This window comes from Capricornis sumatraensis, chromosome 4 (genome assembly GCF_032405125.1).
Source record: "Capricornis sumatraensis isolate serow.1 chromosome 4, serow.2, whole genome shotgun sequence".
Classification (NCBI taxonomy): Eukaryota; Metazoa; Chordata; class Mammalia; order Artiodactyla; family Bovidae; genus Capricornis; species Capricornis sumatraensis.
This window is the reverse complement of record NC_091072.1, coordinates 101,891,557-101,915,993: the sequence shown is the minus strand read 5'-3', so window position 1 is coordinate 101,915,993 and position 24,437 is coordinate 101,891,557. Positions and strand designations below refer to the sequence as shown.

The 24,437-nt window shown below is 54.7% G+C and overlaps 1 protein-coding gene across 10 annotated transcripts; it reads right to left on the bottom strand.

Moving 5' to 3' along the window:
• Positions 1 to 99: 99 nt before the first annotated feature.
• On the bottom strand, positions 100 to 23,399 carry ITGA7 (integrin subunit alpha 7). Of its 10 annotated transcripts, none has more exons than XM_068971125.1 (26): positions 23,085 to 23,399; positions 18,446 to 18,573; positions 18,265 to 18,344; positions 16,893 to 17,148; positions 16,271 to 16,402; positions 15,921 to 16,040; positions 14,879 to 15,086; positions 14,588 to 14,781; positions 14,126 to 14,214; positions 13,877 to 14,004; positions 13,649 to 13,744; positions 13,447 to 13,508; positions 13,151 to 13,320; positions 12,594 to 12,743; positions 11,819 to 11,934; positions 10,550 to 10,742; positions 9,646 to 9,726; positions 9,460 to 9,539; positions 9,246 to 9,320; positions 8,991 to 9,093; positions 6,383 to 6,559; positions 6,064 to 6,195; positions 3,258 to 3,371; positions 2,947 to 3,045; positions 2,723 to 2,848; positions 100 to 732 (listed from the first exon to the last, which is right to left on the bottom strand). In XM_068971125.1, the coding sequence occupies exons 1-26, from the start codon at positions 23,288 to 23,290 to the stop codon at positions 502 to 504; spliced, it is 3,546 nt and encodes a 1,181-aa protein (XP_068827226.1). In that variant the 5' UTR covers positions 23,291 to 23,399; the 3' UTR covers positions 100 to 501. The 10 variants fall into 10 exon arrangements, with proteins under 10 accessions (XP_068827226.1, XP_068827231.1, XP_068827232.1 ...); XM_068971130.1 differs by lacking the exon at positions 15,921 to 16,040 and having other exon boundaries at positions 14,588 to 14,628; positions 14,716 to 14,781; XM_068971131.1 differs by lacking the exon at positions 16,271 to 16,402 and having other exon boundaries at positions 14,588 to 14,628; positions 14,716 to 14,781.
• Positions 23,400 to 24,437: the final 1,038 nt, after the last annotated feature.

Genomic DNA, 24,437 nt, shown 5'->3' with positions numbered 1-24,437 from the left:
ACTCAGCATAAGAGGTTTTGTCCTCAAATATTTTTTAATAAATAGACAAAATCCACTACATTGATGCTTCAAACTAAGGTCAGAGGAGAGGGGAAGCTAGGGAGGGAAGAGCCCCTGAGTCAGCGACGTAACCTCCTCCCCATCCTCTGGGCTTAAGGCACTTTCGGGAGACAGGTCCTTGGGGTCCCATTATACAGACTGAGTGGGAAAGGGAGGGACTAGAGTCCCTTCTCCCCACTTTTGAATCAGGATACCGCTGCCCTTCTCACCCTCGCCCACGACCCATCCCTGATTTACCCCCTCTCATCTCACAGCATCATAAGGGGAAGTTTGGCGGGGGGGGTGGTCCTCATGGGGGGCAGAGATCTGTGCCCCAGAGGAAAGAGATCCTGCCAAATCTGGATAGGACACCAGCAACCCCAGTCTACCCTCGTCATCCCCAGGAGCCATCTCTGGGGAAGGGGTTCAAGGGGCCTATGGGCCAGGCCAGGGTGGAGAAGGCTAGGCTGTGCCTGGCACCGGGTGCCCATCAGAGCCCAGCTCTGGGTTCCCATCCCCAGCCAGGATGGGGTGGGCGTCTGGGCCCTCCCGCCGGGGGCTGCCCCAGTTGTTCCTCAAGATGGTGCCCGTCTTCTCCTCCTTGAACTGCTGCCGGTCTTCCCGCGGGATCTTCACCGCATGGTACTGGGGTATGGTGGCTTCGGGGTACCGCGCTCGCTTGAAGAATCCCATCTGGAAGAAGAGCAGGCCAGACATGAGGAGCCTGTGGGGCTGGGGTCCCTGGAGCACAGGCCCGGCACAGCCTGGTTGCTGCCCCACTATCCCTTGGACAGAAAGAACCAACGGCGGCCTGTGCCAGAAGCAGCCCACACAGGTGCCACCATCATGGCTGGGTTCCCCCGGTCCTCACGCACACCAAGAGAAAGACCAGGAGGGGCCTGAGCTGCAGGACCAAGGATATATCCCTTGGCGCCTGAAAGAGGGGTTGAAGGTAGAACTTCAGAACCGCTGTCCCAAAGATTTAAACCCCTCTAAGCTTTTTAAGAGATGCAGCAGCGTCCCCGAGAAGACAAACAAGACCTAAGGGAAAATGTGGCTTCCTAGACTCCTGCAAATTCCAGAATGATTCTTCTCAAGCCTCATACACACAATGCCTGCCTACTGGGCAGCATCTCCCTCAGGGTGGGCCCTCTCCTCTGTGGCCCCCCCAACTAAGTCATGAGCATGCTGGCCCTTACATACCAAGATGGAAGTGTGCCCCTTGCACACTCACACTCAAGACTTCCCAGGACTCCGACATGCTGGACTGCATGGCATCTCCTTGCACTTGTGTCTCTGCACTCTCATGCCCAAAAAAAGGCATGCAGGGCACCTCCCAGCACTCCCCACATGCTCACACTCCAGGAGCCCACCCAACCCTTGCACATGCCTCAGGCTGGGTTATGCTCACCCTTATAAGCTCACCCTACTAGTTACCTCCCACCCCAGTTCCTGGAACTCACACCACCCTCATGCAATCTCCTTTCTTCACTTTGCATATTCCTGAAAGCTGGGAGCTCGACTTACACACACATACATACTTCCCGACACATACAAATCTGGACACACACATGCTCACACCCAACAATTACCCCACAGTCCCTGGACCCCCAGCTTCCACAGCTGAGGGCTGCACAGCCAGCCGGGCCCGGTGATAGTTGGTGGGAAAAGATGAGCTCTGGCTGCTCCGATGGAAGAAGCCACACTGGGATGTAAGGGAGGAGGGGAGCAGAGGAGGTGGAGGGTGGGAAGGCTGAGGAAGGATGGGGACCCCATCTCTGCTTTGCCCGCCTTCCGTGGGAGTGAGAAGGAGAGATCTTGGATCCGTTCCTCAAAAGCCTCAATCTCCCTGAAGAATGGCAAGGTTCCCAACAGTCTGGATACCCAGAGGCCTGATGATACACATTTGCCAGAGGCTGTGCCTGGTCTGTGATTGGTCCTGGGGAGAGGGGCAGCTCTCCGGAGGGCCCCCAGGGCATGTGTGGTTCCACATGGCTCAGATGTGGCATTGGTTTGGGGGATGGCCGCTGATGATGGACGTGATTCTCGGTACTGACATATACATGTGTGTGCTCTTATGTGGAGCCCCAGATGCACACATGATTCTGGCTACGCTCTGTGAGCAAGAATGGTTCCATGTAGAGCCTGGTATGTGGCAGCTCAGAGTTCAGTCCTGGAGACAGTTCCCTGGAGGCAGTTCTCCACACTGGTTGGCTTTCTTGGGCCTGGCTTTCTTCCCAGCCTTAGCCACCAGGCTCTGGTTAAATCAGACCACACTTCCCTGCCTCCATGACTTTCCCCTCCCATGGTCCTTCTGAAAGGCCCAGACCCACATTCCATTTCCCACACCCAGATCCTACTATCCCACCTTCTAAGGCCCTTCCAGGGCCACCTGCTCTCAAGCTTTCCCTCCCCTGAATTCCCACTGTGATTTCTCGACTCAGTCCACTGCCTCGTCCTGGACAACAAGGCTCCCCTCCCTGGCTCGACTACAAAAGGCCTGAGAACAAGATCTACATCTGACTTATCCCTGAAACATCCAGGGCCTGATAGAGATATTGGCACACGTGAGTAAGTGCTCAACACAGATGTGCTGAATAAATGGGAGAGTGGGTGCAAGAAGCACACCACAGCCTGACAGGGGAGCCTCACCAGCAGCAGCACCACCCTCCCCAAGCCTCACCTTCCACATGAGCAGCACCAGCAGCGCCAATACCAGCAGCCCGGCTAGTACAGCCAACAGGATGACCCACCAGGGGACTCCTTCTGCCGCCACAGCCGCGGGGTCGAGGTACACCATCACCGGGATCTGGGGAGGGAGGGGCGAAGGGCACAAGGGCTGGAGCAACTGGAGAGAGGAGCTCCCCTGGCCGCACCGCCCCATGAGCCTTGCACCAGGCAGCTCACCACCGTGGAAGCATCTCTGAGCAGCAAGTTCTTGATGGAGGATTTCACGGTGATGTTGGCTCGAACAATCACTTCCAGAGACTTTACAGCTGAGTACTCCTAAGGGAGCAGGGAAAGAGAACCTCCTCCTAATGCCCCATGCGTCCACCTCCCCCCAGCTCCTGAAGCTGTAAATGGAATGGTGCCCAACACAGAAGGTGTTCCTGCCTGCCTCGGGTTGAGAGCATGCTGCCTTTGGACCGGGAGGAAAGAGAAGGAAAAATGGGTCCCAGAGGGGCTATTGGGGAAGAGAAGCCCAGCTGTGCTCTCACCTCCAGGAAGGTGCTGTTCCAGAGGCGGCCCCAGACGTGCAGCACAGCCGCACGGTCAAAGCTATAGAGAGGGCAGCTGAACACCACGCAGTTGGCCGTGCCCCGGGCGCAGTCCTGAGGACCAGGACAGGCAGGGCTCTGAGCTGCTTGGCCCCGCCCCGCCAAGCTGCCCAGGGCCCAGCAACCCTCACAAATGTGGTCACACAGACACGGTCTGCTCAGAGCCTCCCCTCCATCCTTCTAGGAAACCCCCCCTTTACCCCAGCTCTTCAGTATCTCCTGTTTTCCTTTCCTGACTTTAAACTCTCCTCCTCCAAAAAGTTTCCCCAAACTAACCCTGTGGTCTAGAATAGCAGCCTACCCCAAATCTGGGCTATTTGGCTTTGAAATGCATGGGAAGCAGAGAGGAGATCTCTTGACAGCAGCAGGCAGAGTAGCTTCCCCAGTAGATGCATATGTTACCTAATGATGACCTCATTTATTGAGCACCTACTATCTGCAAGATATTTATCTCATTTAAATTCACAACTGTCCTGCAAGGTGCAGATTATTATCATCCCCATTTTTCAAACTAGAAAATTAAAGTTTAAAGAATCTAGTGACCAGTCTCAGATCACACAGCTAGCAAAGCTGGTGGAGCAGATACTTGAACCCAGGTCCAGAGTGGGCAAAGTTGCACTCCTCTGCAAAGCCCAAACTCACTACAGGAAGATGTGGCTGCCCCAGGAACTGCTAAGGGAACTGGGGACTGAGACACTGCTCCTTCCAGGTCTGACCTAAATCCATTTGGTCCAATCTCACCTAATGGACCATCTGCCTAAAAACTAATGTTCTATTCATCACACTTCCCGTACAGAAGAATAGCTTTGAGAGTGTCTGAATTCTCTGCGTCAGCCCTTATTTTGCCCCTGTAGAGTAATTCAAGACTCCTTTGTCAATTTGTCTAAAAGTCATTTTAAGTAAAAGAATCCATTTCAAAATGTTTGTAAGACTTTTTTTTGATGTGGACCACTTTTGAAGTCTTCACTGAATTTGTTACAGTATTGATTCTGCTTTATATTTTGTTTTTTGGGCCAAGAGGCATGTGGGATCTTAGCTCCTCCACCAGCGATTGAACCCGCACCTCCTGCATTGGAAGGCAAAGAACGCCTGGACTGCCAGGGAAGTCTCCCATTTCAAAGCACTTATCAAGAAGGGTGGCCTTGGGACTTCCCTGGTGGTCCAGTGGTTAAGACTCCATGCTTCCCATGCAGGGGACATGGGTTCGATCCCTGGTTAGGAAACTAGGATCTCACATGCCACTGCTGCTGCTAAGTCACTTCAGTCGTGTCCGACTCTGTGCGACCCCATAGACGGCAGCCCACCAGGATCCCCCATCCCTGGGATTCTCCAGGCAAGAACACTGGAGTGGGTTGCCATTTCCTTCTCCAATGCATGAAAGAAGTGAAAGTGAAGTCACTCAGTCGTGTCCGACTCTTCACGACGCCATGGACTGTAGCCCACCAAGCCCCTCCATCCATGGGATTTTCCAGGCAAGAGTACTGGAGTGGGTTGCCATTTCCTTCTCCATCACATGCCACAGGGCACCAGAAAAAAAGATAAAAGATGGCATTTCAGTAGGGCACCAGAGAAAAGATAAAAGGTGGCCTTTCAGTAGAAATCAGTCACCTGGAGAAAGCAAGACTATCCATGTAACAAAGAAACAGCAATTACACGAGTTCATACTACCCCCTGGGGGCTTCATTGGTGGCTCAGACAATAAAGAATCCACTTGCAATGCAGGAGACTCGAGTTCGATCACTGAGTCTGGAAGATCCTTTGGAGAAGAGAATGGCAACCCACTCCAGTATTCTTGCCTGGAGAATCCCTTGGACAGAGGAGTCTGGTGGGCTATCGTCCGTGTGATCGCAGAGTCGGATGTAACTGAACGACTAAGCACACACATACTACTCTTGTGAAGCTTCCTGCCATGCTTTCAACGGGGCCAGGGAAGCAAAGGGCCCCCAGGAAGGATGGACTGTGGCAGGGGAACTTTCTCCCAGACAGATCCCACCAGAGTTGCCCAACTGCTGCCCTCCCCCTGCAAAGGTCTCTTTGCCTGTTTTTGCCTCTATTGCCCATCCTTCCGTATGTAGGAGTCACCTTCTTGCCACCAAGCCAAGCACCGCCCTGATCTGTCCCCCACCCCCACTCCCAACTCTCACTGCCAGCGCCATCCTAGAACGGACAGCACAGAGCCTGCGCTAAGCTGCTTAGTGAGTCCATTCGGAAACATAACTATCTGAAACAAGTAGGAAAAGGGGAGGCCAAACTGCCTGAAAAGGAAAAACAATGAATCACATAAATATACTATCAAGTTAATTATTAGAACTTTTGAAAACCTTTTTGACATGGTATTTTTAACATGGTGAAAACTATGTCAAATTTCCTTATGCAAACTGACTTTTTGCCCGAAAAGAATTCAAAAGAACTACGAAGAGACGTCAGAGGTGGCTAAAACCATCCCACCCCCTCTAAAATGTGACCTTCCATTTAGGCAGGGAAAATTGTCTGCACAGGGAACCAGCTGTAGCTAAGTGCCCTGGTCTCTAGTGAACACCTGGCAGGTGTTGGGGAAGCTGGGGTGGCGGCAGCTGCCCCCAGGTGTGACGTGTCTGGTCAACTTGCCCCAGGTACCTGACCATCACACCTCGCCACAGGCCACCCCCACCCTGAAGCTCCAGGCCCTTTCCCTTGCCCCCACCCTCTGTCATACCCCCTCCGCTCGCCCACCATCCTGGCTGAACCGCATTTGCCCTGTCCTCACCAGGGTGATGTTTTTCCTCTTCTCAGCAGAGGACACTGGCCACCAGGACGTGCTGGGCTCCGGCTGCTCTCGAGGTTCCGGCAACTCCGGTGGCTCCAGCTCCCGCCTCCTCCTGTCCCTGCTGTCCACATCCTGGGCGGGGGAGGGGGCCCAGTGAGGGTCCCTCCCAACGCAGCAAGGAGAGATGGCACCTCTTCCCCAGCGGCTTCCTCCACAGGCCCCCAGCCCCAGGGCAGCCTGCGCAGTCTGAACCCCACACCCCCCACCTCCACACCCCCACCCTGCTTCAGCGGCCCCACCCACCTCGCCTGAGCCTCACCAGTTGGAGGATGTTGGGCCTGGGGGAACAGAGCCCCCTCTGCCCGGACCCCTGCCCGCCTTCCAGCTCCACCCGCATGGGGTACAGCAACCACTTCCCGTTGGCAATCTCATGGGGCCACATGATGTTGAGGAAGGCTGAGCCCAGGGTGTTGAGCGACTGGCCTTGGTTGGAAACCTGTGGGCACAAGAGAGTGTGAAGTAGTAGTGTCAGTTGCTCAGTCATGTCCGACTCTTCGCAACCCCACGGACTGCAGCCTGCCAGGCTCCTCTGTCCAAGGGGTTCTCCAGGCAAGAATCCTGGAGTGGATTGCCATTTCCTTCTCCAGAGGATCTTCCTGACCCAGGGATCAAACTCGAGTCTCCGGCATTGCAGGCAGATTCTTTATCATCTGAGCTACTGTAGAAAATTAAATATATTTTATATCATTTTGTAATGACATAGCCTTGAAATTTTCACACACCTCTAAGAATATCTAAGACTAAAATTCCACTATAAGCCAACTGGATTACCAAGCGAGGAAGAATATTCTTTGTTTACTGCTACACTGACTTCACTTCTGTGTGATTGTGAAGCCTGAAAGTGATACAGACGTGACTATTCAACCTTTCCCTGAAGGTTGGTAACCTGGAGGGCAAGGGTAGCCAGAGCATTGTGTAACTTTACTTGATCTCTGATTCCTACTGTGAACTGCAACCCACTAGCAGTTTACTATTTAGCGGAATCAATTTTACCGGTTACAATCAGCGTTTGAAAAAAAATAAATAGAATAAAATAAAATAAACACCTGGTTATATCACATGCAGTAAGGAAGGAGTGTTCTATAAAACTTTTATTTATGTTAGATATATACATGTTTGGGCTTCCCTGGTGGCTCAGATGGTAAAGAATCCACCTGCAATGCAGGAGACCTGGGTTCAATCCCTGGGTTGGGAAGATCCCTTGGAGGAGGGCACGGCAACCCACTCTTTAATTCTTGCCAGGAGAATCCCCATGGGCAGAGGAGCCTGGAGGACTACAGTCCATGGGGTCACAAAGAGTTGGACATGACTAAGCAACTAAACACATACACATGTTTACTAGAAAATGATATAAAATGTAGAATACCCTAAAGATGCTTAAAAATAGCTGCATTATAGAACAATATATAGAAAAAATCGTGAATAAATCAATAAGGACACTCTCATATGGTGTGCAGAGAAGGTGATGGCACCCCACCCCAGTACTTACCTGGAAAATCCCATGGACAGAGGAGCCTGGTAGGCTGCGATCCATGGGGTCGCGAATAGTCAGACACAACTGAGCGACTTCCCCTTCGCTTTTCACTTTCATGCATTGGAGAAGGAAATGGCACCCTACTCTAGTGTTCTTGCCTGGAGAATCCCAGGGACGGGGGAGCCTGGTGGGCTGCCGTCTCTGGGGTCACACAGAGTAGGACACGACTGAAGTGACTTAGCAGCAGCAGTAGCAGTAGCATATAGTGTGATTCTTTAATAACATGAGTTCACAGATCAGTAGGCTTGAAATGCTCTTGAAGAGCTAAAACGTGAAGTCTCCTAGAAAACCCTGGATCACAGTTTTTATGTGAAAGTGAAAGTTGCTCAGTCATGTCCAACTCTTTCTAGGCCAGAATACTGGAGTGGGTAGCCTTTCCCTTCTCCAGGGGATCTTCCCAACCCAGGGACTGAACCCAGGTCTCCCTCATTGCAGGCGGATTCTTTACCAGCTGAGCCACTAAGGAAACCCAGTTTTTTTATACTTTACCCAAAAAATTTCCATACCCACAAACCCAAAATGTTTTATACATGATTTAGTGGATTCATAGACATGGTAAATTCAATCTAGAATTGTTAAGAACTCCTGCTTTAAATATTTTAAGCGTCTAAAATTTCCTTAGAAAGTAGTAGAATCTCCCCGTCCTTATGGGGAAGCAAAACTCTAGACCTAAAAATTCTGAATGTACTTATGTAAGTAAATGCAAATTTTTATTCTAATCTAATATTTTGCTAAATTCTAGACAGGTACACGAACAGTTCAAAAGACAGAATGACAGAATCCTAATACACAGAACTTTGAATTCTAATGTACAGACAAGGAGAGAATCGTGGAGGGTCTACTGGGAGCTGGTACTTTTTGACATAACAGAATCAAAGGGTGGGTTCTAAACCCATGAGATGGAGGGGACAAGGCTACAGGGAAGGCTCAGGAAGCATAACTTCCACAAAGTCTCAGGATCCTAATTCACGCACCATTCCCTGCCCACCCCAAATCTGCGAAAACCTGGAGATGTCCCTGGGAGGTGTGGGGAGGCCCCGGGCAAAGGGAAGGGCTCTGGGAAGAGGCACTAGCCCTCCCCCAACATCCCCATCCCCCAGCAGAGGGCCCTGTGCTCTCACAGTGAGATGAGACATTCAGTCAGGAACGAGCAGGAAATGGTCAGCTGAGGCTGCAACACAAATACCTGCCCGCAGTCAAGGCCCAGGAGCTAGGGGAGGCCTCAGGCTCGCTGGACCACCAGGCACCAGACGGGAGAAGAGCCACAGCCCCTGGAACACGTCTCAGCATCTCTTCTGTGCCAAGAAGGGAGAGACCTCACCGGGACACTCACCGTGACCTCGTACTTGACCTTGCTGCCCACATCCCGCTCAGACCGCATTGCACTCTCTCCCCGTACCACACCGGAGAAGAAGAGCTGCTGGGGAATGGCCACCCTGGCGAGGAGGGGTTAAAACAGGGGCTGAGGAGGGCTGGGGTTTGATGGAGGGTCAGGAAGGGTCAGGCCAGTGAGGCAGAACCCAGGCCTGGGTCTGGAAGTGGCAGTGCCCACCCCTCCAGTGGAGGTGCCCACCCAGGCAGGGCTTACCCCGTGATGGAGAGCGGCAGCTCAATGAAGACACGGGCACGGGCCAAGACTGGATGCAGCTCCTGCTCGCTGATGCTGGTGAGTGGTGGGGGCAGGTGTGGGCAGCGAGCCCAGGCACCACCCCAAGGGGTCACAGGCAGACAGCAGAGCCCCTTCCCCGTGGACTTCTAGCCAACGGCCCCCACTGTCACCCACCCTGGACCCCCAGCCTTACGTGGCCAACAGCAGCTCCACCTCCAGCTCTGCGGTTTCAATGGTGATCCCTGAGGTGCTAAGGATGAGGTAGAAGGTGACCTAGACCAAGAGTGCAGCAAGATGAGAGTCTGGAAGGGTGAGGGGCTTGAAGGGGGGCCAGGGGTTAGACAGCCACTTGGACAGGGATGAGGGCAGCTGCGGCAACCTGGGCGCCTCTCTTCATGGGGTTCCCCAGCTCACACTCGACATGGGAGGCATTCTCATCAGACAGGCACAGCGGCTTCTCCTGGAGTGGAGAGAAAAGCAGAGGTCAGCTGGGGTAACCGAAGCCCCCAAGACCCCACTTCTGAGAAAGCAAATTCTTAGGTAGGTTGATAAGGAGTTTGGGGCCCTGGAGGAGGAGACAAACCTTTTTTTTCTACATTGCCTTGTCTTAGTCACATAAGACTTAAACTCTGAGTTGTTATGACAACAGTCTTTAAGACTAACTTTCATGAAAAGTGAAAGTGAAGTCGCTCAGTCTTGTCTGACTCTTTGCGACCCTGTGGACTGTGGCCTACCAGGCTTCTCTGTCCATGGGATTTTCCAGGCAAGAGTAGGGAGTGGGTCACCTTTTCCTTCTCCAGGGGATCTTCCTGACCCAGGGATCGAACCCAGGTCTCCCGCAGATGCTTTACCCTCTGAGCCACCAGGGAAGCCCAGAGCTAATGATTACACAACAAAACAACGCATCTTGCTCAAGGGTCTGTTTTTCCTTAAGCTCTGTACCAATGATTATATAACAACAATTTATCTTGTCCAAGGACATTTTTCTCCTTTTTAACAAGAACCTTCTGACTAATCTTATTAATTTAAGATGTATGTTGTGGGAACCAGTCTGGTAAAAGCCTTGATTAGACTAGGGAGGGGGCTAGTCTATCCCATGCCCCTTCTGATGTCTATGTCAGAAGCTTTCTCTGTCCTTTCTCACTGTAATAAAACTTCTGCCACACAAAAGCTCTGAGTGATCAAACCTGATCCCTGATCCCAAAGCTAAATCTTCTCCAGAGGTCACGAATCCGACATCGTTCACTGTAAGCTATCACTGCCACTCTGCCCCAGGTCCTCACCACAGGGTCCAGGCCCCGGACTCCCGAGTAGTGTAGAGCGGCAGGGAGGGTGACCAGGAGCTGGGCTTCATGAGCATCATCCCCATCAGCCTGGGGCTGGGCTGGGTCCGAGGGTAGATTGGTGACCTTCAGCTCCAGGCCGATGACTGGCTGCCCACTCAGAGCAAACAAGGCTGTCGTCCCATCCGCATCCCTGAAGGACCAGATCCCAGTTGCTCTAAGACCTGAACACCTGCCCAGCCTCTCCCTTCCGCCCCCTCCCACAATGCATGGGATTCGCCTCCACCCTCTGAACCTCTCCCTCCACCTGGGCCTCCCTAATCTCCACACACTCAAGAAAGAGTCAAGACTGGAGTCAGGGACTTCCCTCGTAGAGCTAAGACTCCAAGCTCCTAATGCAGGGGGCCTGAATTTAATCCCTGGTCAGAGGACTAGATCCCACGTGCTGCAACTGAGATCCAGCACAGCCAAATAAATAAAAATTTAGGGGCCTTCCCTGGTGGCTCAGTGGTAAAGAATCCACCCACCAACGCAGGAGACATGGGTTTGATCCCTGATCTGGGAAGATCCCACATGCTGCAAAGCATCTAAGCCAGTGGGCCACAACTATTGAGCCTGTGCTCTAGAGCCCGGAAGCCTCAACTACTGAAGCCTGCATGCCCTAGAGCCCAGGATCTGCAACAAGAGAAGCCACCATGATGAGAAGCCTGCGCACCGCGATTAGAGAGCAGCCCCGGGCTCACCCCAGCTAGAGACAGTCTGTGTGCAGCAATGACAACCCAGCACAGCCAAAAACAAATAATAAAATTTAAAGAAAAAAAGCACTGAGTGGTTAGCACTTCAGTATATAACATAAAAATAAAAATTTTAAAATACATTAAAAAAAAGAAAGACTGGGAGTCAGGGAACCACCCTCCTGGTCCCCAGTCCGCCGCTTACTGACCTTGGGCAGGTAACTAAACCTCTCTAGGCTTCCAAGTGGAACTGATAGTAATTCCTACCTCATGGGTTGTGAAGACTGAACAGTGAGGTGTATGTGAACTATATAATTTCAAAAATATGATGAAGGATTATTCTTCCCTGCCAGGTGAGCTGCTATGGGCCCGTCACCACCCTCATCCTGCAAACTTCCGAGCTGTCTGCAGGCCCTCCCCACCTTCCACCCTCCCCTCTGCAGGTTCAGGCCCCTCCGAGCCCTCCCCAGAGGACTTCCTCGGGTACTCTGAACTTTTGCCTTCCCACCCCATCTGCTCCCTCGCTCCCCCTCACATGGGCAGAGGCTGAAACTCCGTGTCACTGACACGGGCGCAGAACCGGGCGTGGACCAGCTGCAGATTGCTCTGGCAGATCTTGTCTTCACCACAGCCTTGCTTCAGGAAGTGGATCTGGGGGGAGATTTGAAGAGGGGGTCCTTCTCAGGGAGTGAATGTGTCGCCAAGGCATGTGGCAGGGTAGGGGACCAGAGGAGTAAACAACCTGGATTCAACTTGCAGATCTGCTGCTTGCCAGCTGTGTGATATTGAGCTGGTCTCTTAACCACTCTGAGCTGGGTCCTCATCAGTAAAATGATGTGAATCACAGTAAAGTGATTACCAGGCCGTGGCAGAGGCCAGAAGGCTAATCCACAGCAAGGACACATTTCCTCGGCCTTTCTTGTGTGTAACCAAGTCCCAGACTTAGAAGATGAAGAGAAGGGAAGAGCATCACTTTTGGACTGGCCATAATAACCAGGCACGGAGCTCCCCTGTCCTCCAGCAGACCAGGTTAGAGATGACCTAAGGACCTTCGAGGCCACATTTGAACACGGCAGACCCCCAGCACCATGGACGTCTGAAAGACTGCCTGACCCCCCCTGACTAGGAACACATGATCATCTAGGCCATTCTACATCTGGGGTCCACCTGTCACAGCATCTTGAGATCTGAGGAATGACCAGGGTGATACGGGAAAGAATTCTGCAGGCTATGAATGAGCGTCACTGGCAAGGGACCATGATATCTATTCCTCCCATTTCTTCCTGGGCTCAACCAGAGCACATGCTCACCTCTGTCCGCTGGGTGCTGGGCTGGTGGGCGTTGAGGATGGGGGTCACTGGGGGCAGCCCCTGACCAGGAGCCTGTCGTCGGAGCCGAGGGGTCTGGAGACCATAGGACAGGGTCACGACAATGGCCCGAAGCTTGTCTTTGACATTCTCCTGGGGAGGGAAAAGACAGAGGTGGATGCAAGAACCAGCCCCCAGGCCCCAGCCCCACCCAAAGCCCCAGCCAGACCTAGGACAGATCCTGAAGCCTGGAAAGAGGCTCTGGGAGATGAAGGAGAGAGATGGAGAACTAAGCTAGAGAAGGGAGAAAAGCCAGGACTCAGGGCTTTGAGGACCACGCAAGAAGATGGACTTGCCATCATCATCTCCAGGGAGAAGAGAACTTGACAGGAGATGCAAGAAGGCAGCAGGTAAGAGAGAGGTCAGCCCAAAAGGGAACCATCCCAAAAGTTGAGATTTTAGACTGAGGTGGAGTGTGTTAGGGAAGAAGCTGAGAAGAATCCAGAAAAAGAGATGATGCAATGACAATGACCCTCAGAGGCCAAGGGGTCAGCATCCACCTGAAGCTGGAGCATGGTGTCTCCACAGACTCGGTCATGCTGGTGTTTCAGCCACACAGTGCCTGAGGACTGGTGCTTGGGGTCATCGGGGCCACGGCTCAGGAAGGTCACACGGGGCACCTGGCCCCGGAGTCTCCGGTCTGTGTCCCCATCTAACACGTAATCCAGGGCTGTGGCAGGTGGGAGAGGAGGAGCCAGTGAGCTGGGGTGGGGGCAGCTCCAATGGGCCCTTCTCTGCACCCCGGAGTGACCCACCCTGAAACCCAATGCAGTGGGCATGGAAGGGCCTTACTCACCCACAGTAGGGCTATAGCTGCTGGGCAATGCGACGTAGCTGAAACAGACCCTCAGGTCCATGCTGTGGGGGCAAATGTAAGGTTGATAGGCCAAGGCCCCTCCCCCACCCTGCCCACTCCCGCTCCAGCCCCAAACTGGGCAGACAGGGGAGAACTAGGCTCTGGAGGCTCCCCTCCACCCTCCCCTCGGATCCCGCCTCACCAGACCAAGTGGCCATTGGCACAGTTGGGCTGTTCTAGGTCGATGGCTCGTGGAAGAATAGAGACCTCATGGGAGACATGGAGGACGGGCCTGGCCCTGGAGAACGGGGAGTCCAGGGCACAGGACACATGAGAACATCAGGCTGGGAAAGGAGGAAGGCCGGAGATCTGGCTCTGCAGAGAGGCTCCGGCCTCGGGAGGGTGAGGGCAATGGGGATGGAGGACTCACCTGAAGAGCGCAGCAGTGTCATCCAGGGAACCCACCAGCAAGTCTGGATAGTGGTTCCCATCCACGTCCAGGCCACCCGACAGGGAGTAGCCAAAGCTCTTTATGCCCACGGCCTCACCTTCCAACACCTGCAGGACCAGACCGTCAGCCCCCCACCCATCATCCCCAGCCTCTGCCTCCCCCACCCTCTGCTGCCAGGCCCCCTGGGTCCACCCACACCCATTCTCTCACCCCAACCCCTCCCCTCACCTGGGATGGCTTGGTGACAACCCCCAGACTGCTCCCGTGGTAGATAAAGACCTTCCCGTCCCCATCGAAGGGAGCCCCCACAGCAAGGTCTGCAGGCGTGGGAGAAAAGCAATCAGACCTGAAGGTGGGGGTGAGGAGGTGCGAGGTCCAGGCCCCAACTGTCCTTCAGTCACTCAGCTCCAAACCCTGTTTTCTATTTTATTGAGAGGCTACTAAGTCCTGGACACCTTGCATGTGTCATCGCTAATCTCTCAACTACTCTCGGCAGCTATCACTAGCTCAGAAAGGGCATACTTGCCCAGGGCCACAAAGCTGGTAAATAGTAAAGCTCAGACAGGAGCCCAGGTTGCTCCTCTCCCTGAGTCCTCAGAGGACCTTGCCCTTGACCTCAGAGGCCTTTCCCCGCCTACCTCCCCGCGCCCTCTCTCCTCATCCCTCAGCCTTTCCCATTCCCAGTCACACCTGGGAAGCCGTCTTGATTGAGGTCCCCCAGGACTGCCAGGCTGATCCCAAACATGGAGTCAGGGGAGCCGCAGAGCCGGAGAGGGGCGACCCCGGCCCAGTGACCCCCCTCGTTCATGTACACATACACGGCACCCCCCAGTTCTTCTTGGCGCTCAAAGAAGTAGGGGGCACCAACTACCAGGTCTGTCCAGCTATGGAGACAGGAAGGCAGGAGGAGGAGTCAGGAGAGGTCAGAGGCCCCTCCCAGCCCCAGCCTCTCCCCGCTGCACTCGCCTCCCTCACTCTCACCCATCATTGTTGAGATCAGCCACGGCCAGCGAGTAGCCAAAGCCGGAGGTCAGGCGCTCCCCGGACAGCGTCACTTCAGGCACCAGGCGACTGGCACTGTCTTTGCGTAGAATGACCACGGCACCCTTGTGGTTGGCACGGGGGGCCCCTGCCACAAAGCTCAGCTCCTCAGCTCGCATCAGTCCCTTCCCCGAGTCGATGGAGAAACCTGGATGGGGGCGACTCACCAGTGAGTTCTCCCCCACCAGATTCCCAGCCAGAGTGGGTCTAAGTTCCCCCACCCCACCCCATCCCGCAGGTTAGAGCCTAAAGGTGGAGGTGCCCCCCCAGGGTATCTCCATCACAGCTGGACCACTCCTCTGCCCCTCCGGACACCTGGTGGTCCTCCCCATCCGGAGACTGGAGCTGGGCACGAGACATGGGATGGGGTAGCCTTGGGGACTGGGGAGGAAGGAGGAAGGCGATGGCTGGGAGGCCCAGGTGGCTTGGCAGCATCAGGAGCTGGGCCAGGGTGCCCCCCATATGATTCCCCAAAACTGCTCTCCCCTCGGCATGCCCAGGAGCCCCCCATCCCTCCAATGCACGTCACTCCTGGCAGGGAGAGGAAGTTTCCACGTGGACAAGAGGGGAGGAAACAAGGGGGAAATGGGAAAGAGCTGGAGTCATCAAACATCCCCCAGGCCTGGTTTCTTCCCCTTCGGCAGAACAATGCGAATGAGACAAGAAGAGGAACTTACCAACACATCTCGACCTTTCTCCACACACGCCCGCCATCCACCCCTCAGAGGTCCAGCCTCCTTCCTTCCCTCTACAGCCTCAGCCCACCTGGATCTTCCTCCACCGAGACCCCTGTTTACAGCCCTCTAGGCTGTCACCCCCGGGGCCTCTTCACCTTGGGCCTGGCCACCAGGCTCAGCTTTCCTCTGCAATTTGGGCCCAATAGGTGTTTCTCCGGGTAGGTGTTGGGGGGCAGGGCAGGAGAGGCGGGGAGGCCAGGCCAAGCCCCCAGGGCCCAGGGGGACGTGGAGGGGAGCTTACAAACCTAAGTAGCTATTCAGGGCCAAGTCGCCGGCCAGTCCTGGGAGCCGGTCAGCAGGGTCCAAAGTTTTATACACCAGCTGGTCAGGGTCTGAGCTATCAATGTTGGTCACAAAGAGCAACCCTGCGAGGGCGGGGCGGGGAGACACCAGGGCAGGGACATCCAGAGGACAGGCCAGAGAGTGCAGACAGAGGCAGAGAGAACAGCAAGGAGGCAGAAAAGGGAGAGGGAGAAAGAGGACGAGCGAAACAGAGAGACCAGAGAGACAGAGACAGAAGGGTGGGAGTGTGGAGGGGGGACAAGAGAGAGGAGCAGAGGGTTAGAGTGGCTCCGGGCCGGGGAGGGGTCCCTACCAAAGTAGCTGTTGGCAGGGACTGGGATAAGGCGGGGGTCCTGCTCCTTCTCACCCCCCGCCTCGTAGGGCCCGTCGTCCAGGTGTGCCAGGTCCGCTGAGCCCTGCACACAGAGCTCCACCCTGGCCGTGCCTGCAAGGACAGACCCGTTAGTGCCCAGGGTGGGGAGTGGAGACCACCCACAGGCTTGGGCGCTCGTTAAGCCCCTCCTTTCCTCTCCAGCCCCATCTCCACCCCCTTCCCAGTCCAAGCTGCCTGGGGTCTCTCTCTACCCCTGGACGTGGCATCACACTCACCACGTGTCAGCCCGGCCAGCGGCAGCGTGCGGAGATGGGAATGGGAGTGATGAGGTGTGGGCTGGCGTGTTGGAGCATGCAGGCCCCGGTTGGGCATGTGGGGGCTCAGGCCAGCATGCTGCAGAACTCTCGGCCATGCGGAGGACAGGAAACGGATGGCCCCAGTCGTGTGCGTGCCGGCGAGACGCAGTGGGAGGCGTGGCGGGGCCCCAGGGCTCCGTGGCGGTGAACACGCAGGCATGCTTGGCCACATGCTGCCCCCAACCCCCTCTCTGAGGTACTGGGACATTTTGGTTCCCTTCTCCCCTCTCTGGGGAGTGACTCACCCTTCCAGTTATAGGTTCCTGGAGCCCCAAAGAGGAGATAGTGGCTGTCAGGGGAGAAGGCAGCCGCCGTGCCCTGCTGGCAGAAGCCGAACTGTTCGTGGCCCTGGGGGCGTCCCTCACAGAACTTCCACTCCCCACCATCCAGCTCATCTCGGACGGCCAGGTCCTGGCTTAGAACAAAGCAGCGGCCAATCACATCCCTCGTCTCCAGGATCTGGTCTACACGCTGCCGCGCCTCGTATCGGTGTGCACAGGTCTGTGGGAGGAAAGCAGATTTGGTCCACCATGAGGGCCAGGACCCTGCCTGAGCCACTGCCCTTGTGCAGGAATTTGTCAGATGCTGCTTCGAGTGCATATGCACACGCATGCATGCACGTGCACACACACACGCCTCTGCCAGCGTCACTTGGGCACCACCTCCCAGCCTAGCATTAGGCAGGTATATGGAATACATTACCCCCATCCCTCTCTTCTCTGAACCCACTTCTTTGCCCTGGCACCAAGAAGTCCTTGCTCCACATTCTCCCCTGGCACCCACAGCATGACTCGGCCACAGAACTCATGCCTCCTTGATCCCCCCAGATGGGACTGTCCACAGCATGCCCAGCTTGGTCCTCTTCCTGTACCTGAGAGCCACCACCTCGTCTGCAAATAATTCCCTCCATCTCCACTCTCCAAGTATTGCTTATTCTGGAAATCCAGACTCAAATCACCCCCACCTGCAGTAGTCTTCACTCTCCACTCCTCCTTTGAACTGGTATAGACTGGGGACCACACCACTCACCTAGCCTTAACCATATTCTGCCCCAAAGGGACTTGTATTATCGTGTTTGTGCATGTCAGTGATGAGAATCTCTGTAACTATGCAGGAGGCTCTCTGAGGCATGGACCAGGCTTTTCCCTGTGTTTACATGTCCTCTCTCAGTTCAATACCTGATACTTAAAAGGTTCTCAGTAAATTTAACACATGGCTGGGTGGATGAACTGTTAGATATTTTTAAATTTATAAAGACAGAACCATGCCTCACACCTGTTTACATCTCTCAGAAGTCATCAGAAGCAGAAAATCATATCATACTGCCAACCTGAGTTCTATAAGCACATCTGTGTGTATGCACACACCATACATACACACAAACACACACTCAACACCCTTGCAAAGCATCACAAGAAGTGGTACCCACTGCCATGATGTTACTGTTACAGAGTCAAACTGTTTTTCCCTCTTTTATTTTTTTTAAATTTTTTTTACTTTATTTTACTTTACAATACTGTATTGGTATTGCCTCCCTCTTTTAAAAAACAAAATTTCATGCTATTTTTCTATAAAATTGGTAAATATCAAAAGTCAAAAAAAAGATATGGTACTCACAACAATCTTGCCCCCAGGCCCCTGGCTCCGAACACTGACTCCCAGCCACTGGTTCTCCTTACTCTCCTTCTGCACATCAGCTGGTGGCAGGATACTGGGAATTAGGGGAGGAAAGAGGAGGCCAAGTCCTCCCTTCCCCTCCTCACATGTCCCCCCCATCCCAGCCCCACAGAGCACTCACCTCCCCGGTCGATGTCCACTCTGTAGCAGTCAGTCTCTTCCAGGCTCAGGGGGCAAGCAAAGAGACCTCCAGTGCGATTTGCCTGCTGCCCTGGCAGGGCCAGAGCCTGGGGAGCGCCCACCAGCAGCCTGCACGATGGAGGAGGGGCAGGAACTAGTGGCCAGCGCCCTCCACCTCCCAGAGCCACCCAGGCCCAGCTCCGCGGTACCAGGCAGAGTGTTGAAGGACTAAGGCAAAGGGCCAAAAGTCAGCTTTCCCACGTCCGGGTACGGGCAAATTCACACACTTGGCCACGCAGTCATTACATTACGTATGCGCATACTATCTGAGTGAGGGACCGCATGATAGTAGACACACACACACACACACACACACACACACACACACACACACACGCACACTGGCAGCCCGAGCAGCCTGGCCCGTACTGCTGATTTGAAAGAACCGCCTGTTCCCAGCACCTGTTCCTGACCAAGCCTTCCTACCACCCCACCCCCACTCCCTGGCCCCATCTCCGAGCTCTGCCCTCCTCCCCAACCGCAGATCAGTTGAAACCTTCCCAGAAATGCCAAGAATGCTGGGAGCAAAAGTAACAGAACCATGAAGTGGCCTAGAGACCAGCTTCCGGGGCCAAGCGAGAGACTACATGTGGGTCCCACTCCCTCACTCCCTATAGGGGATCCATCAAAACCCACCACCCAGCAACCCTGCCAGCTCAAGATTCTGTCAGTCACTCAAAGTGGCATAGAGGTGGAGGCCAGTTTCTCATTCTGTCTCCAGTCCCAGCCCCGTTAGCCCCCTACATCCTGAATCCCCTTTCATCCTTCCTGCGGCTCCCCAAGCCCATTTCCCCATTCCTCCCCACCCTGCCCCCACCCAGCTTTCTCTCCTACCTCCCCCTCAGACTCTTTCCCAGCTACAACGTTCTTGGCAGGACAATTTTCCATGATCACAGCCAAGGCTTCTTCCCCAGGGAGGACTGTGCTGGGAATGGAGGCTGCCTGGGTCCCCTGGGGGGCAGACCCTCAGGCCAGGAGTGAAGGAGAGGATGAGGCAAGGTGATAGGCACCTGGCTGGCTACAAGGATCCTCTCTTCACAGGAGACTCAAAAGTGTCAGCAAGACGAACCTCTAGGCCTCTCTCCCCAACTCATTTACTCCATCTCCCCCACTGGGGCATGGGGCGATATGGCAGACAGGCATCTGTGGGGCGCTGTGCCAGTTCTGATGGGCACAGAGCCACTCTCCCTTCCCACAACTCCTCCTCATCTCCGAGCAGCTGTCATCCTGCATCAGAGCCAATGTCACTAGAGGGGGGTGGGGAGAAGAAGGGGAGACGGCATACACCAGGCATATGTTAACAACTATTTATTGAGAATCTATCATCTGAAAGAGGAGGGCATGGCAACCCACTCCAGTATTTTTGCCTGGAGAATCCCATGTACAGAGGAGCCTGATGGGCTATAGTCCTTGTGGTTGCAAGAGTCGGACATGAACGAAGTGACTTAGCACAGCACACACATCATCTGCCAAGCCCTGTGTCAGGCACTGGTGAGACAAGGAAGTAATATTTATTCATCACCTACTATGAATCAGGTCCTAGGCTAGATGCCAGGGATGTGAGGAACTAAGATTTATGACTCTACTAGGTGCCGAGCACCAGGCTAGGCATGTTACCTGCATTATCTCATTTAATCTTCACGACAGTCCTATGTAAGGATTCTTTGCTTATCTTTCAGATGAGGAAACTCACTCAGAGACATTGGTAGCACAAAGGAATTCAAACCCACATCTGCTTAATTCCAATATCCATGCCTTTTCCACCCAATGACTATGACTGACCACCTTCAGAAAAGGAAGAGGGAGATGGGGAGAGGAGGGTACTCCGAGCAGAAAAAGAAACTAGGTGGCCTGGCTAACCTCCAGACAAGTCCATGGTGCCCCACCTGTAAACACAGAGATGGTGAGCCCTTGGAGGACCCAGGCTGCTTCATTCATCTTTGCATTTGCCCCATAGGAGGCATCAAGCTGTGTTTGCTGGACCCAGATGTCATGCAGACTCACAGAGACACACAGTGTCTCAGTTGGTCGGTGCAGAACTAAGTATCAAGAGAGGCTAACAGTCCACGTTCAATGCTCACATCTCCCCTGGAGGTCACAAGTAGGGGGTTGAAAGAAGGGGAGGGGTCCATACGGAGGAAAGAAGCTGAGTGCATAGCTATGCCCAGCCCCTCTCTTGATGGACAACAGACCAGACCATCCTGCCTGGAACAAGATTTCCCACACACAGCCTCTCCATTCCCTCCACCTCTGCCCCAGCCACACACTCTTTCTTGGCTTCATCCCACGATCCCCAGCCACCCCAGACCTCTGGACAAACAGTAGCCACAGTTGCAGCCACTGTAGAGAGAAAGGCAGCTAGGAGCAAGGGACTGTGTGGGAGGCTAGCTAAGTGGAGGTGAAGGAGTAGCCTTTGCACCTCTTAACTTCCCATTCACTCCAGGCTCTGACCCAAGTCCAGCCCTCTCTGACTCTCTCAATCTGGGTGGCCCTCTGGGGAGGGTGCTTGGCCTGGAAGGTTGGCTCAGCCCTGGGGGTGCTCCGGCCAAGCCTTTGGATCCAGGCTCACTGTAAGGCACTAAAGCTATGCTCCAGCTCTGTGGATCACCATATAAGAAAAAAGGTACCAACACTTTCATACCACCCACACTGGACCTTGTGCTATGCTCAGAATTTTACATATGTTAACAAACCTTTCAATATCCACAATTACTCTATCTGGTGGCTTTCCAGATGGAGTTGGTGATAAAGAATCTGTCTGCCAACGCAGGAGATGCAACAGACATGGGTTTGATGCCTGGGTCAGGAAGATTCTGTGGAGGAGGAAATGGCAACCCACTCCAGTATCCTCGCCTGGGAAATCTTGTGGACAGAGAAGCTGGTGAGCTACAGTCCGTGGGGCCGCAAAGAGTCAGACATAACTGAGCAACTCAGCACACACACACATAGTCTGTTTGGTAGAACCATTGATGGTATTACAGTTGATGGAAACAAATGAGGCTGAAACCACAGAAGGCTGAACTTCAAAGTCTCATCCCTGGGCGAGACTGAAAGACATCCAAATGGGTGAGGTTTTTCGATCAGAGAGTGGTGGGGACAACAACCTGCAACCCCAAAGCCAGGGACTTAGCCAGGGTATCCCACCTCTCATGTGCCACCAGACAGCAGAGCACCGCTTGCTGGAGCAAGAGCAGGGTGAGGGGGTGAGCAGGCCCCTCTGGGAATGCCCCTAGCTTGGCTCTGGGAGACAGAATCAGGGGCCACCTTCAGGGACAAGGGGGAAATGACAAGAGACCATTAAAAATAACCTAGAATTTGCCTGGAAATAGCTCAGAGACTTCAGCATGTCCTAAAAAGGCCTCCAGTCCTGGAACTCTGGCAGATGGGGGGAGGGGGGAGGAAGGGAGACAGAAAAGAGTGAGGAAGAGGATACCAGACGGAAGAAGAGATGAAGTCAGTAGCTTTCCATTGCTCCCAAAGTGTGGGGGATCTCTGACCCTGCTCCCTGATGACAGAGATAATGGAAAAAGAAGATCAGAGCTAGCCCCTAGTCCCTGAGCCAGGGAAGAGAAATGAGCTTTCGTCCCTTCCCTCTGCCCCTAGGCCAATAGCAGGGGGGAGGAGATGGTCCCAGTGGACAGCACTGATCCCAGTAATGGACACTGACTGTGGCTTAGGCACTAGCCGAGGAGAGAAAAGTCCCCTGGCAGGAAGGGGTGGGCCGCTTTCTCTTTCCTGCCTGTCTTTTTAAAATCTCACACAGAGATGGGGCCAATAGTACAGGAATCGTGACAGTCACAGTCCCCACACACGAGTCTATCTTTCTCCCACGGGTCCTGAACTGATTAGAAAATAACCAGAATTGTCCTCTGCCCCTCACCCCTCCCTGTCTCCCCCTACTGCTGAGATTCTTGGAGCTGGAAATCTCCTGAGGAGGAGGAAGGGGAACAGCCTGGCCAGCATCCCCTCTAGATCTCTCACTACTACTGCTGCTGCTGCTACAACTTTGGGGAGCTCTGATTTCTGCCACCCTCTATCTCCAAACTGCCTAGTGCAGAGTGCCAAACCCTCCCAACCTCCCTCTAGTTTTGAGCCACAGAAGCTCAGGTCTCTCCTGGCCTCCCAGGGTCCTGCTGCTCTCATTCCCTCCCATGGCAATGCCCTCGCAGGAAGTTATTTCTGGAGTCTACCCTCTATTCCTCCCATGGTACCCTCAGTCTCTCTGTCCTGTCCTTCACCTGTCCTAAGCAGAGGCGAATTGCTCCCTCCCTGAGGGAGTTCAGCCTCCTAAAGAAGGAGGGGAGCCGCAGGCCCTGAGACTGGAACAAGGATGCAAGTTGGGGTGAAAAGCGAAAGAGGATAGCTCCCAGCCAAGACTAGACTCTTGCTCTCCAACTCATCCCCAAAGCAAGATCGCCTGGGTCTCATATCCAAGGCAGACGAGGCTTCAGGCTGGGGCGCGGGATGTCTGGGGGCAGCCTGAGTCTTGATAAGGTTGGAAGATTGAGAGATGGGGCGGAAGAACGGGGTGGGCATCTGTGGGTCGGGCGCTGGGATTCTGGGCGGGTGCGGTGACTCACCAGCTCTGGGGTCGCGGCTGCAACTGCCGGTGCAGAGCCACCGAGAAGCCAAAGAGGCTCCCCGGCTCGCCCTCCTTGCGCAGGGCGCCCATCACGTCCAGATTGAAGGCGGCAGCCCCTGGGAAGAGCAGTCCGGCGAGCAGGGAGCCGAAAAGGTAACAAATCCCAGGGGTCCCCCAAGGATCGCGGCCCGGAGGTCCCGCCATGGGGCAACCCCTTGCTCGCGCTCCCGGCAAGGGCAAGGAAATATGCTAGCGCCCCGAATCTCAGATCTCCCGAGGAGGATCTCCGGTCTCCGAGTCTCGCTGGTCCTTCAGGAGGTCCTCCCAGTCTTCCACCTCGCTGCCCCTTTACCCCTCTCCCGCCGCCCCAGCACCGGCCAGGACGACCGCAGCGGCCGCAGCCCCTAGTCCCCGCGCTGCTCCCGCCTCCGCTCCCACGGGCGCCGCCCCGGCCCCGCCCTCGCCCCGCCCCCCGGCCCGCGGCAGGTGGAGGCCGCCCGGAGTCGCGGAGGGATGCCCAGGAGGGCGGCTCCGGGTAGGAGCAGGCCTTGCTCCCCACGTACCCGGAGCCCCACCCCAGCGCCGGCGCCGCCCCCGCCAGTGCTCTCCCCTTCCCCCCTAGCTCCTGCCCTAGCCAGCGAGTGATGGAGGCGGCGCCTGGGAATGGGGTAGGAGAATTACGGATAGAAAGGGGTCGAAAAGAGAAGGGGCGAGGGGGGTGAGCCAGGGATGAGAAGTGGATGAGGCTAAAAGACAGTCTGGAAAGGGAGAGACACAGAGAGAAAGAGATGCAGGTGAGTCCGGTGTGGTGCCTTCATGTTCCCTTCTTTCCCCAAGGACACAGAACACCTCTCCTGCTCTCTGAATCAAACCAGTTCCCACCACATCCCATCCCATCCCATTCCTCCGAGCCCAGCAGCGGCAAAGGCTCTGCTAGACACATACATCGTCAGCGTTCGGGGAAATAAGGAAAAGACAGGCAAGAAGAAAGAAAAACTCAGCCGGCCTAGGGGAGGGGAGCAAAGGAGGCGGGTAGAAAGAAAATAGAGCTGGAGAAAGAAGGGTAAGAGTTTGATCACCAAGGAAGGAATGGAGAAAACAGGGGAGAAACGGGGTGGCAGCAGAGGAAAGTGAGCTGGGGAAGGACTGACTGTCAGAGAAGACCAAGGTGGGAGAGACTGCGCCCAAGAGGCAAAGGGATGGGGATGATTGCTCCACCTTCCAGACCCTTCCCAGAACCGTAGATTTCCTACCCTCCACAGAGGAAGGGACTGGAGGGGGCAGCGTCCTGGACTGGCCCTCAGGATCGAGGTGGGGCTTCCCAGGGGTGTCCACAGGGACTCACAAGCGG

What these genes read in the sequence shown, in the direction of transcription:
- ITGA7 (XM_068971125.1), bottom strand. Translation starts at nt 23,290, where the DNA reads ATGGCGGGACCTCCGGGCCGCGATCCTTGGGGGACCCCTGGGATTTGT. An exon ending in TTGTCACCAAGCCATCCCAG is followed by an intron (nt 14,005 to 14,125) that starts GTGAGGGGAGGG and finishes CTGGTCCTGCAG; the next exon opens with GTGTTGGAAGGTGAGGCCGT. An exon ending in CAGCTATAGCCCTACTGTGG is followed by an intron (nt 13,321 to 13,446) that starts GTGAGTAAGGCC and finishes CACCTGCCACAG; the next exon opens with CCCTGGATTACGTGTTAGAT.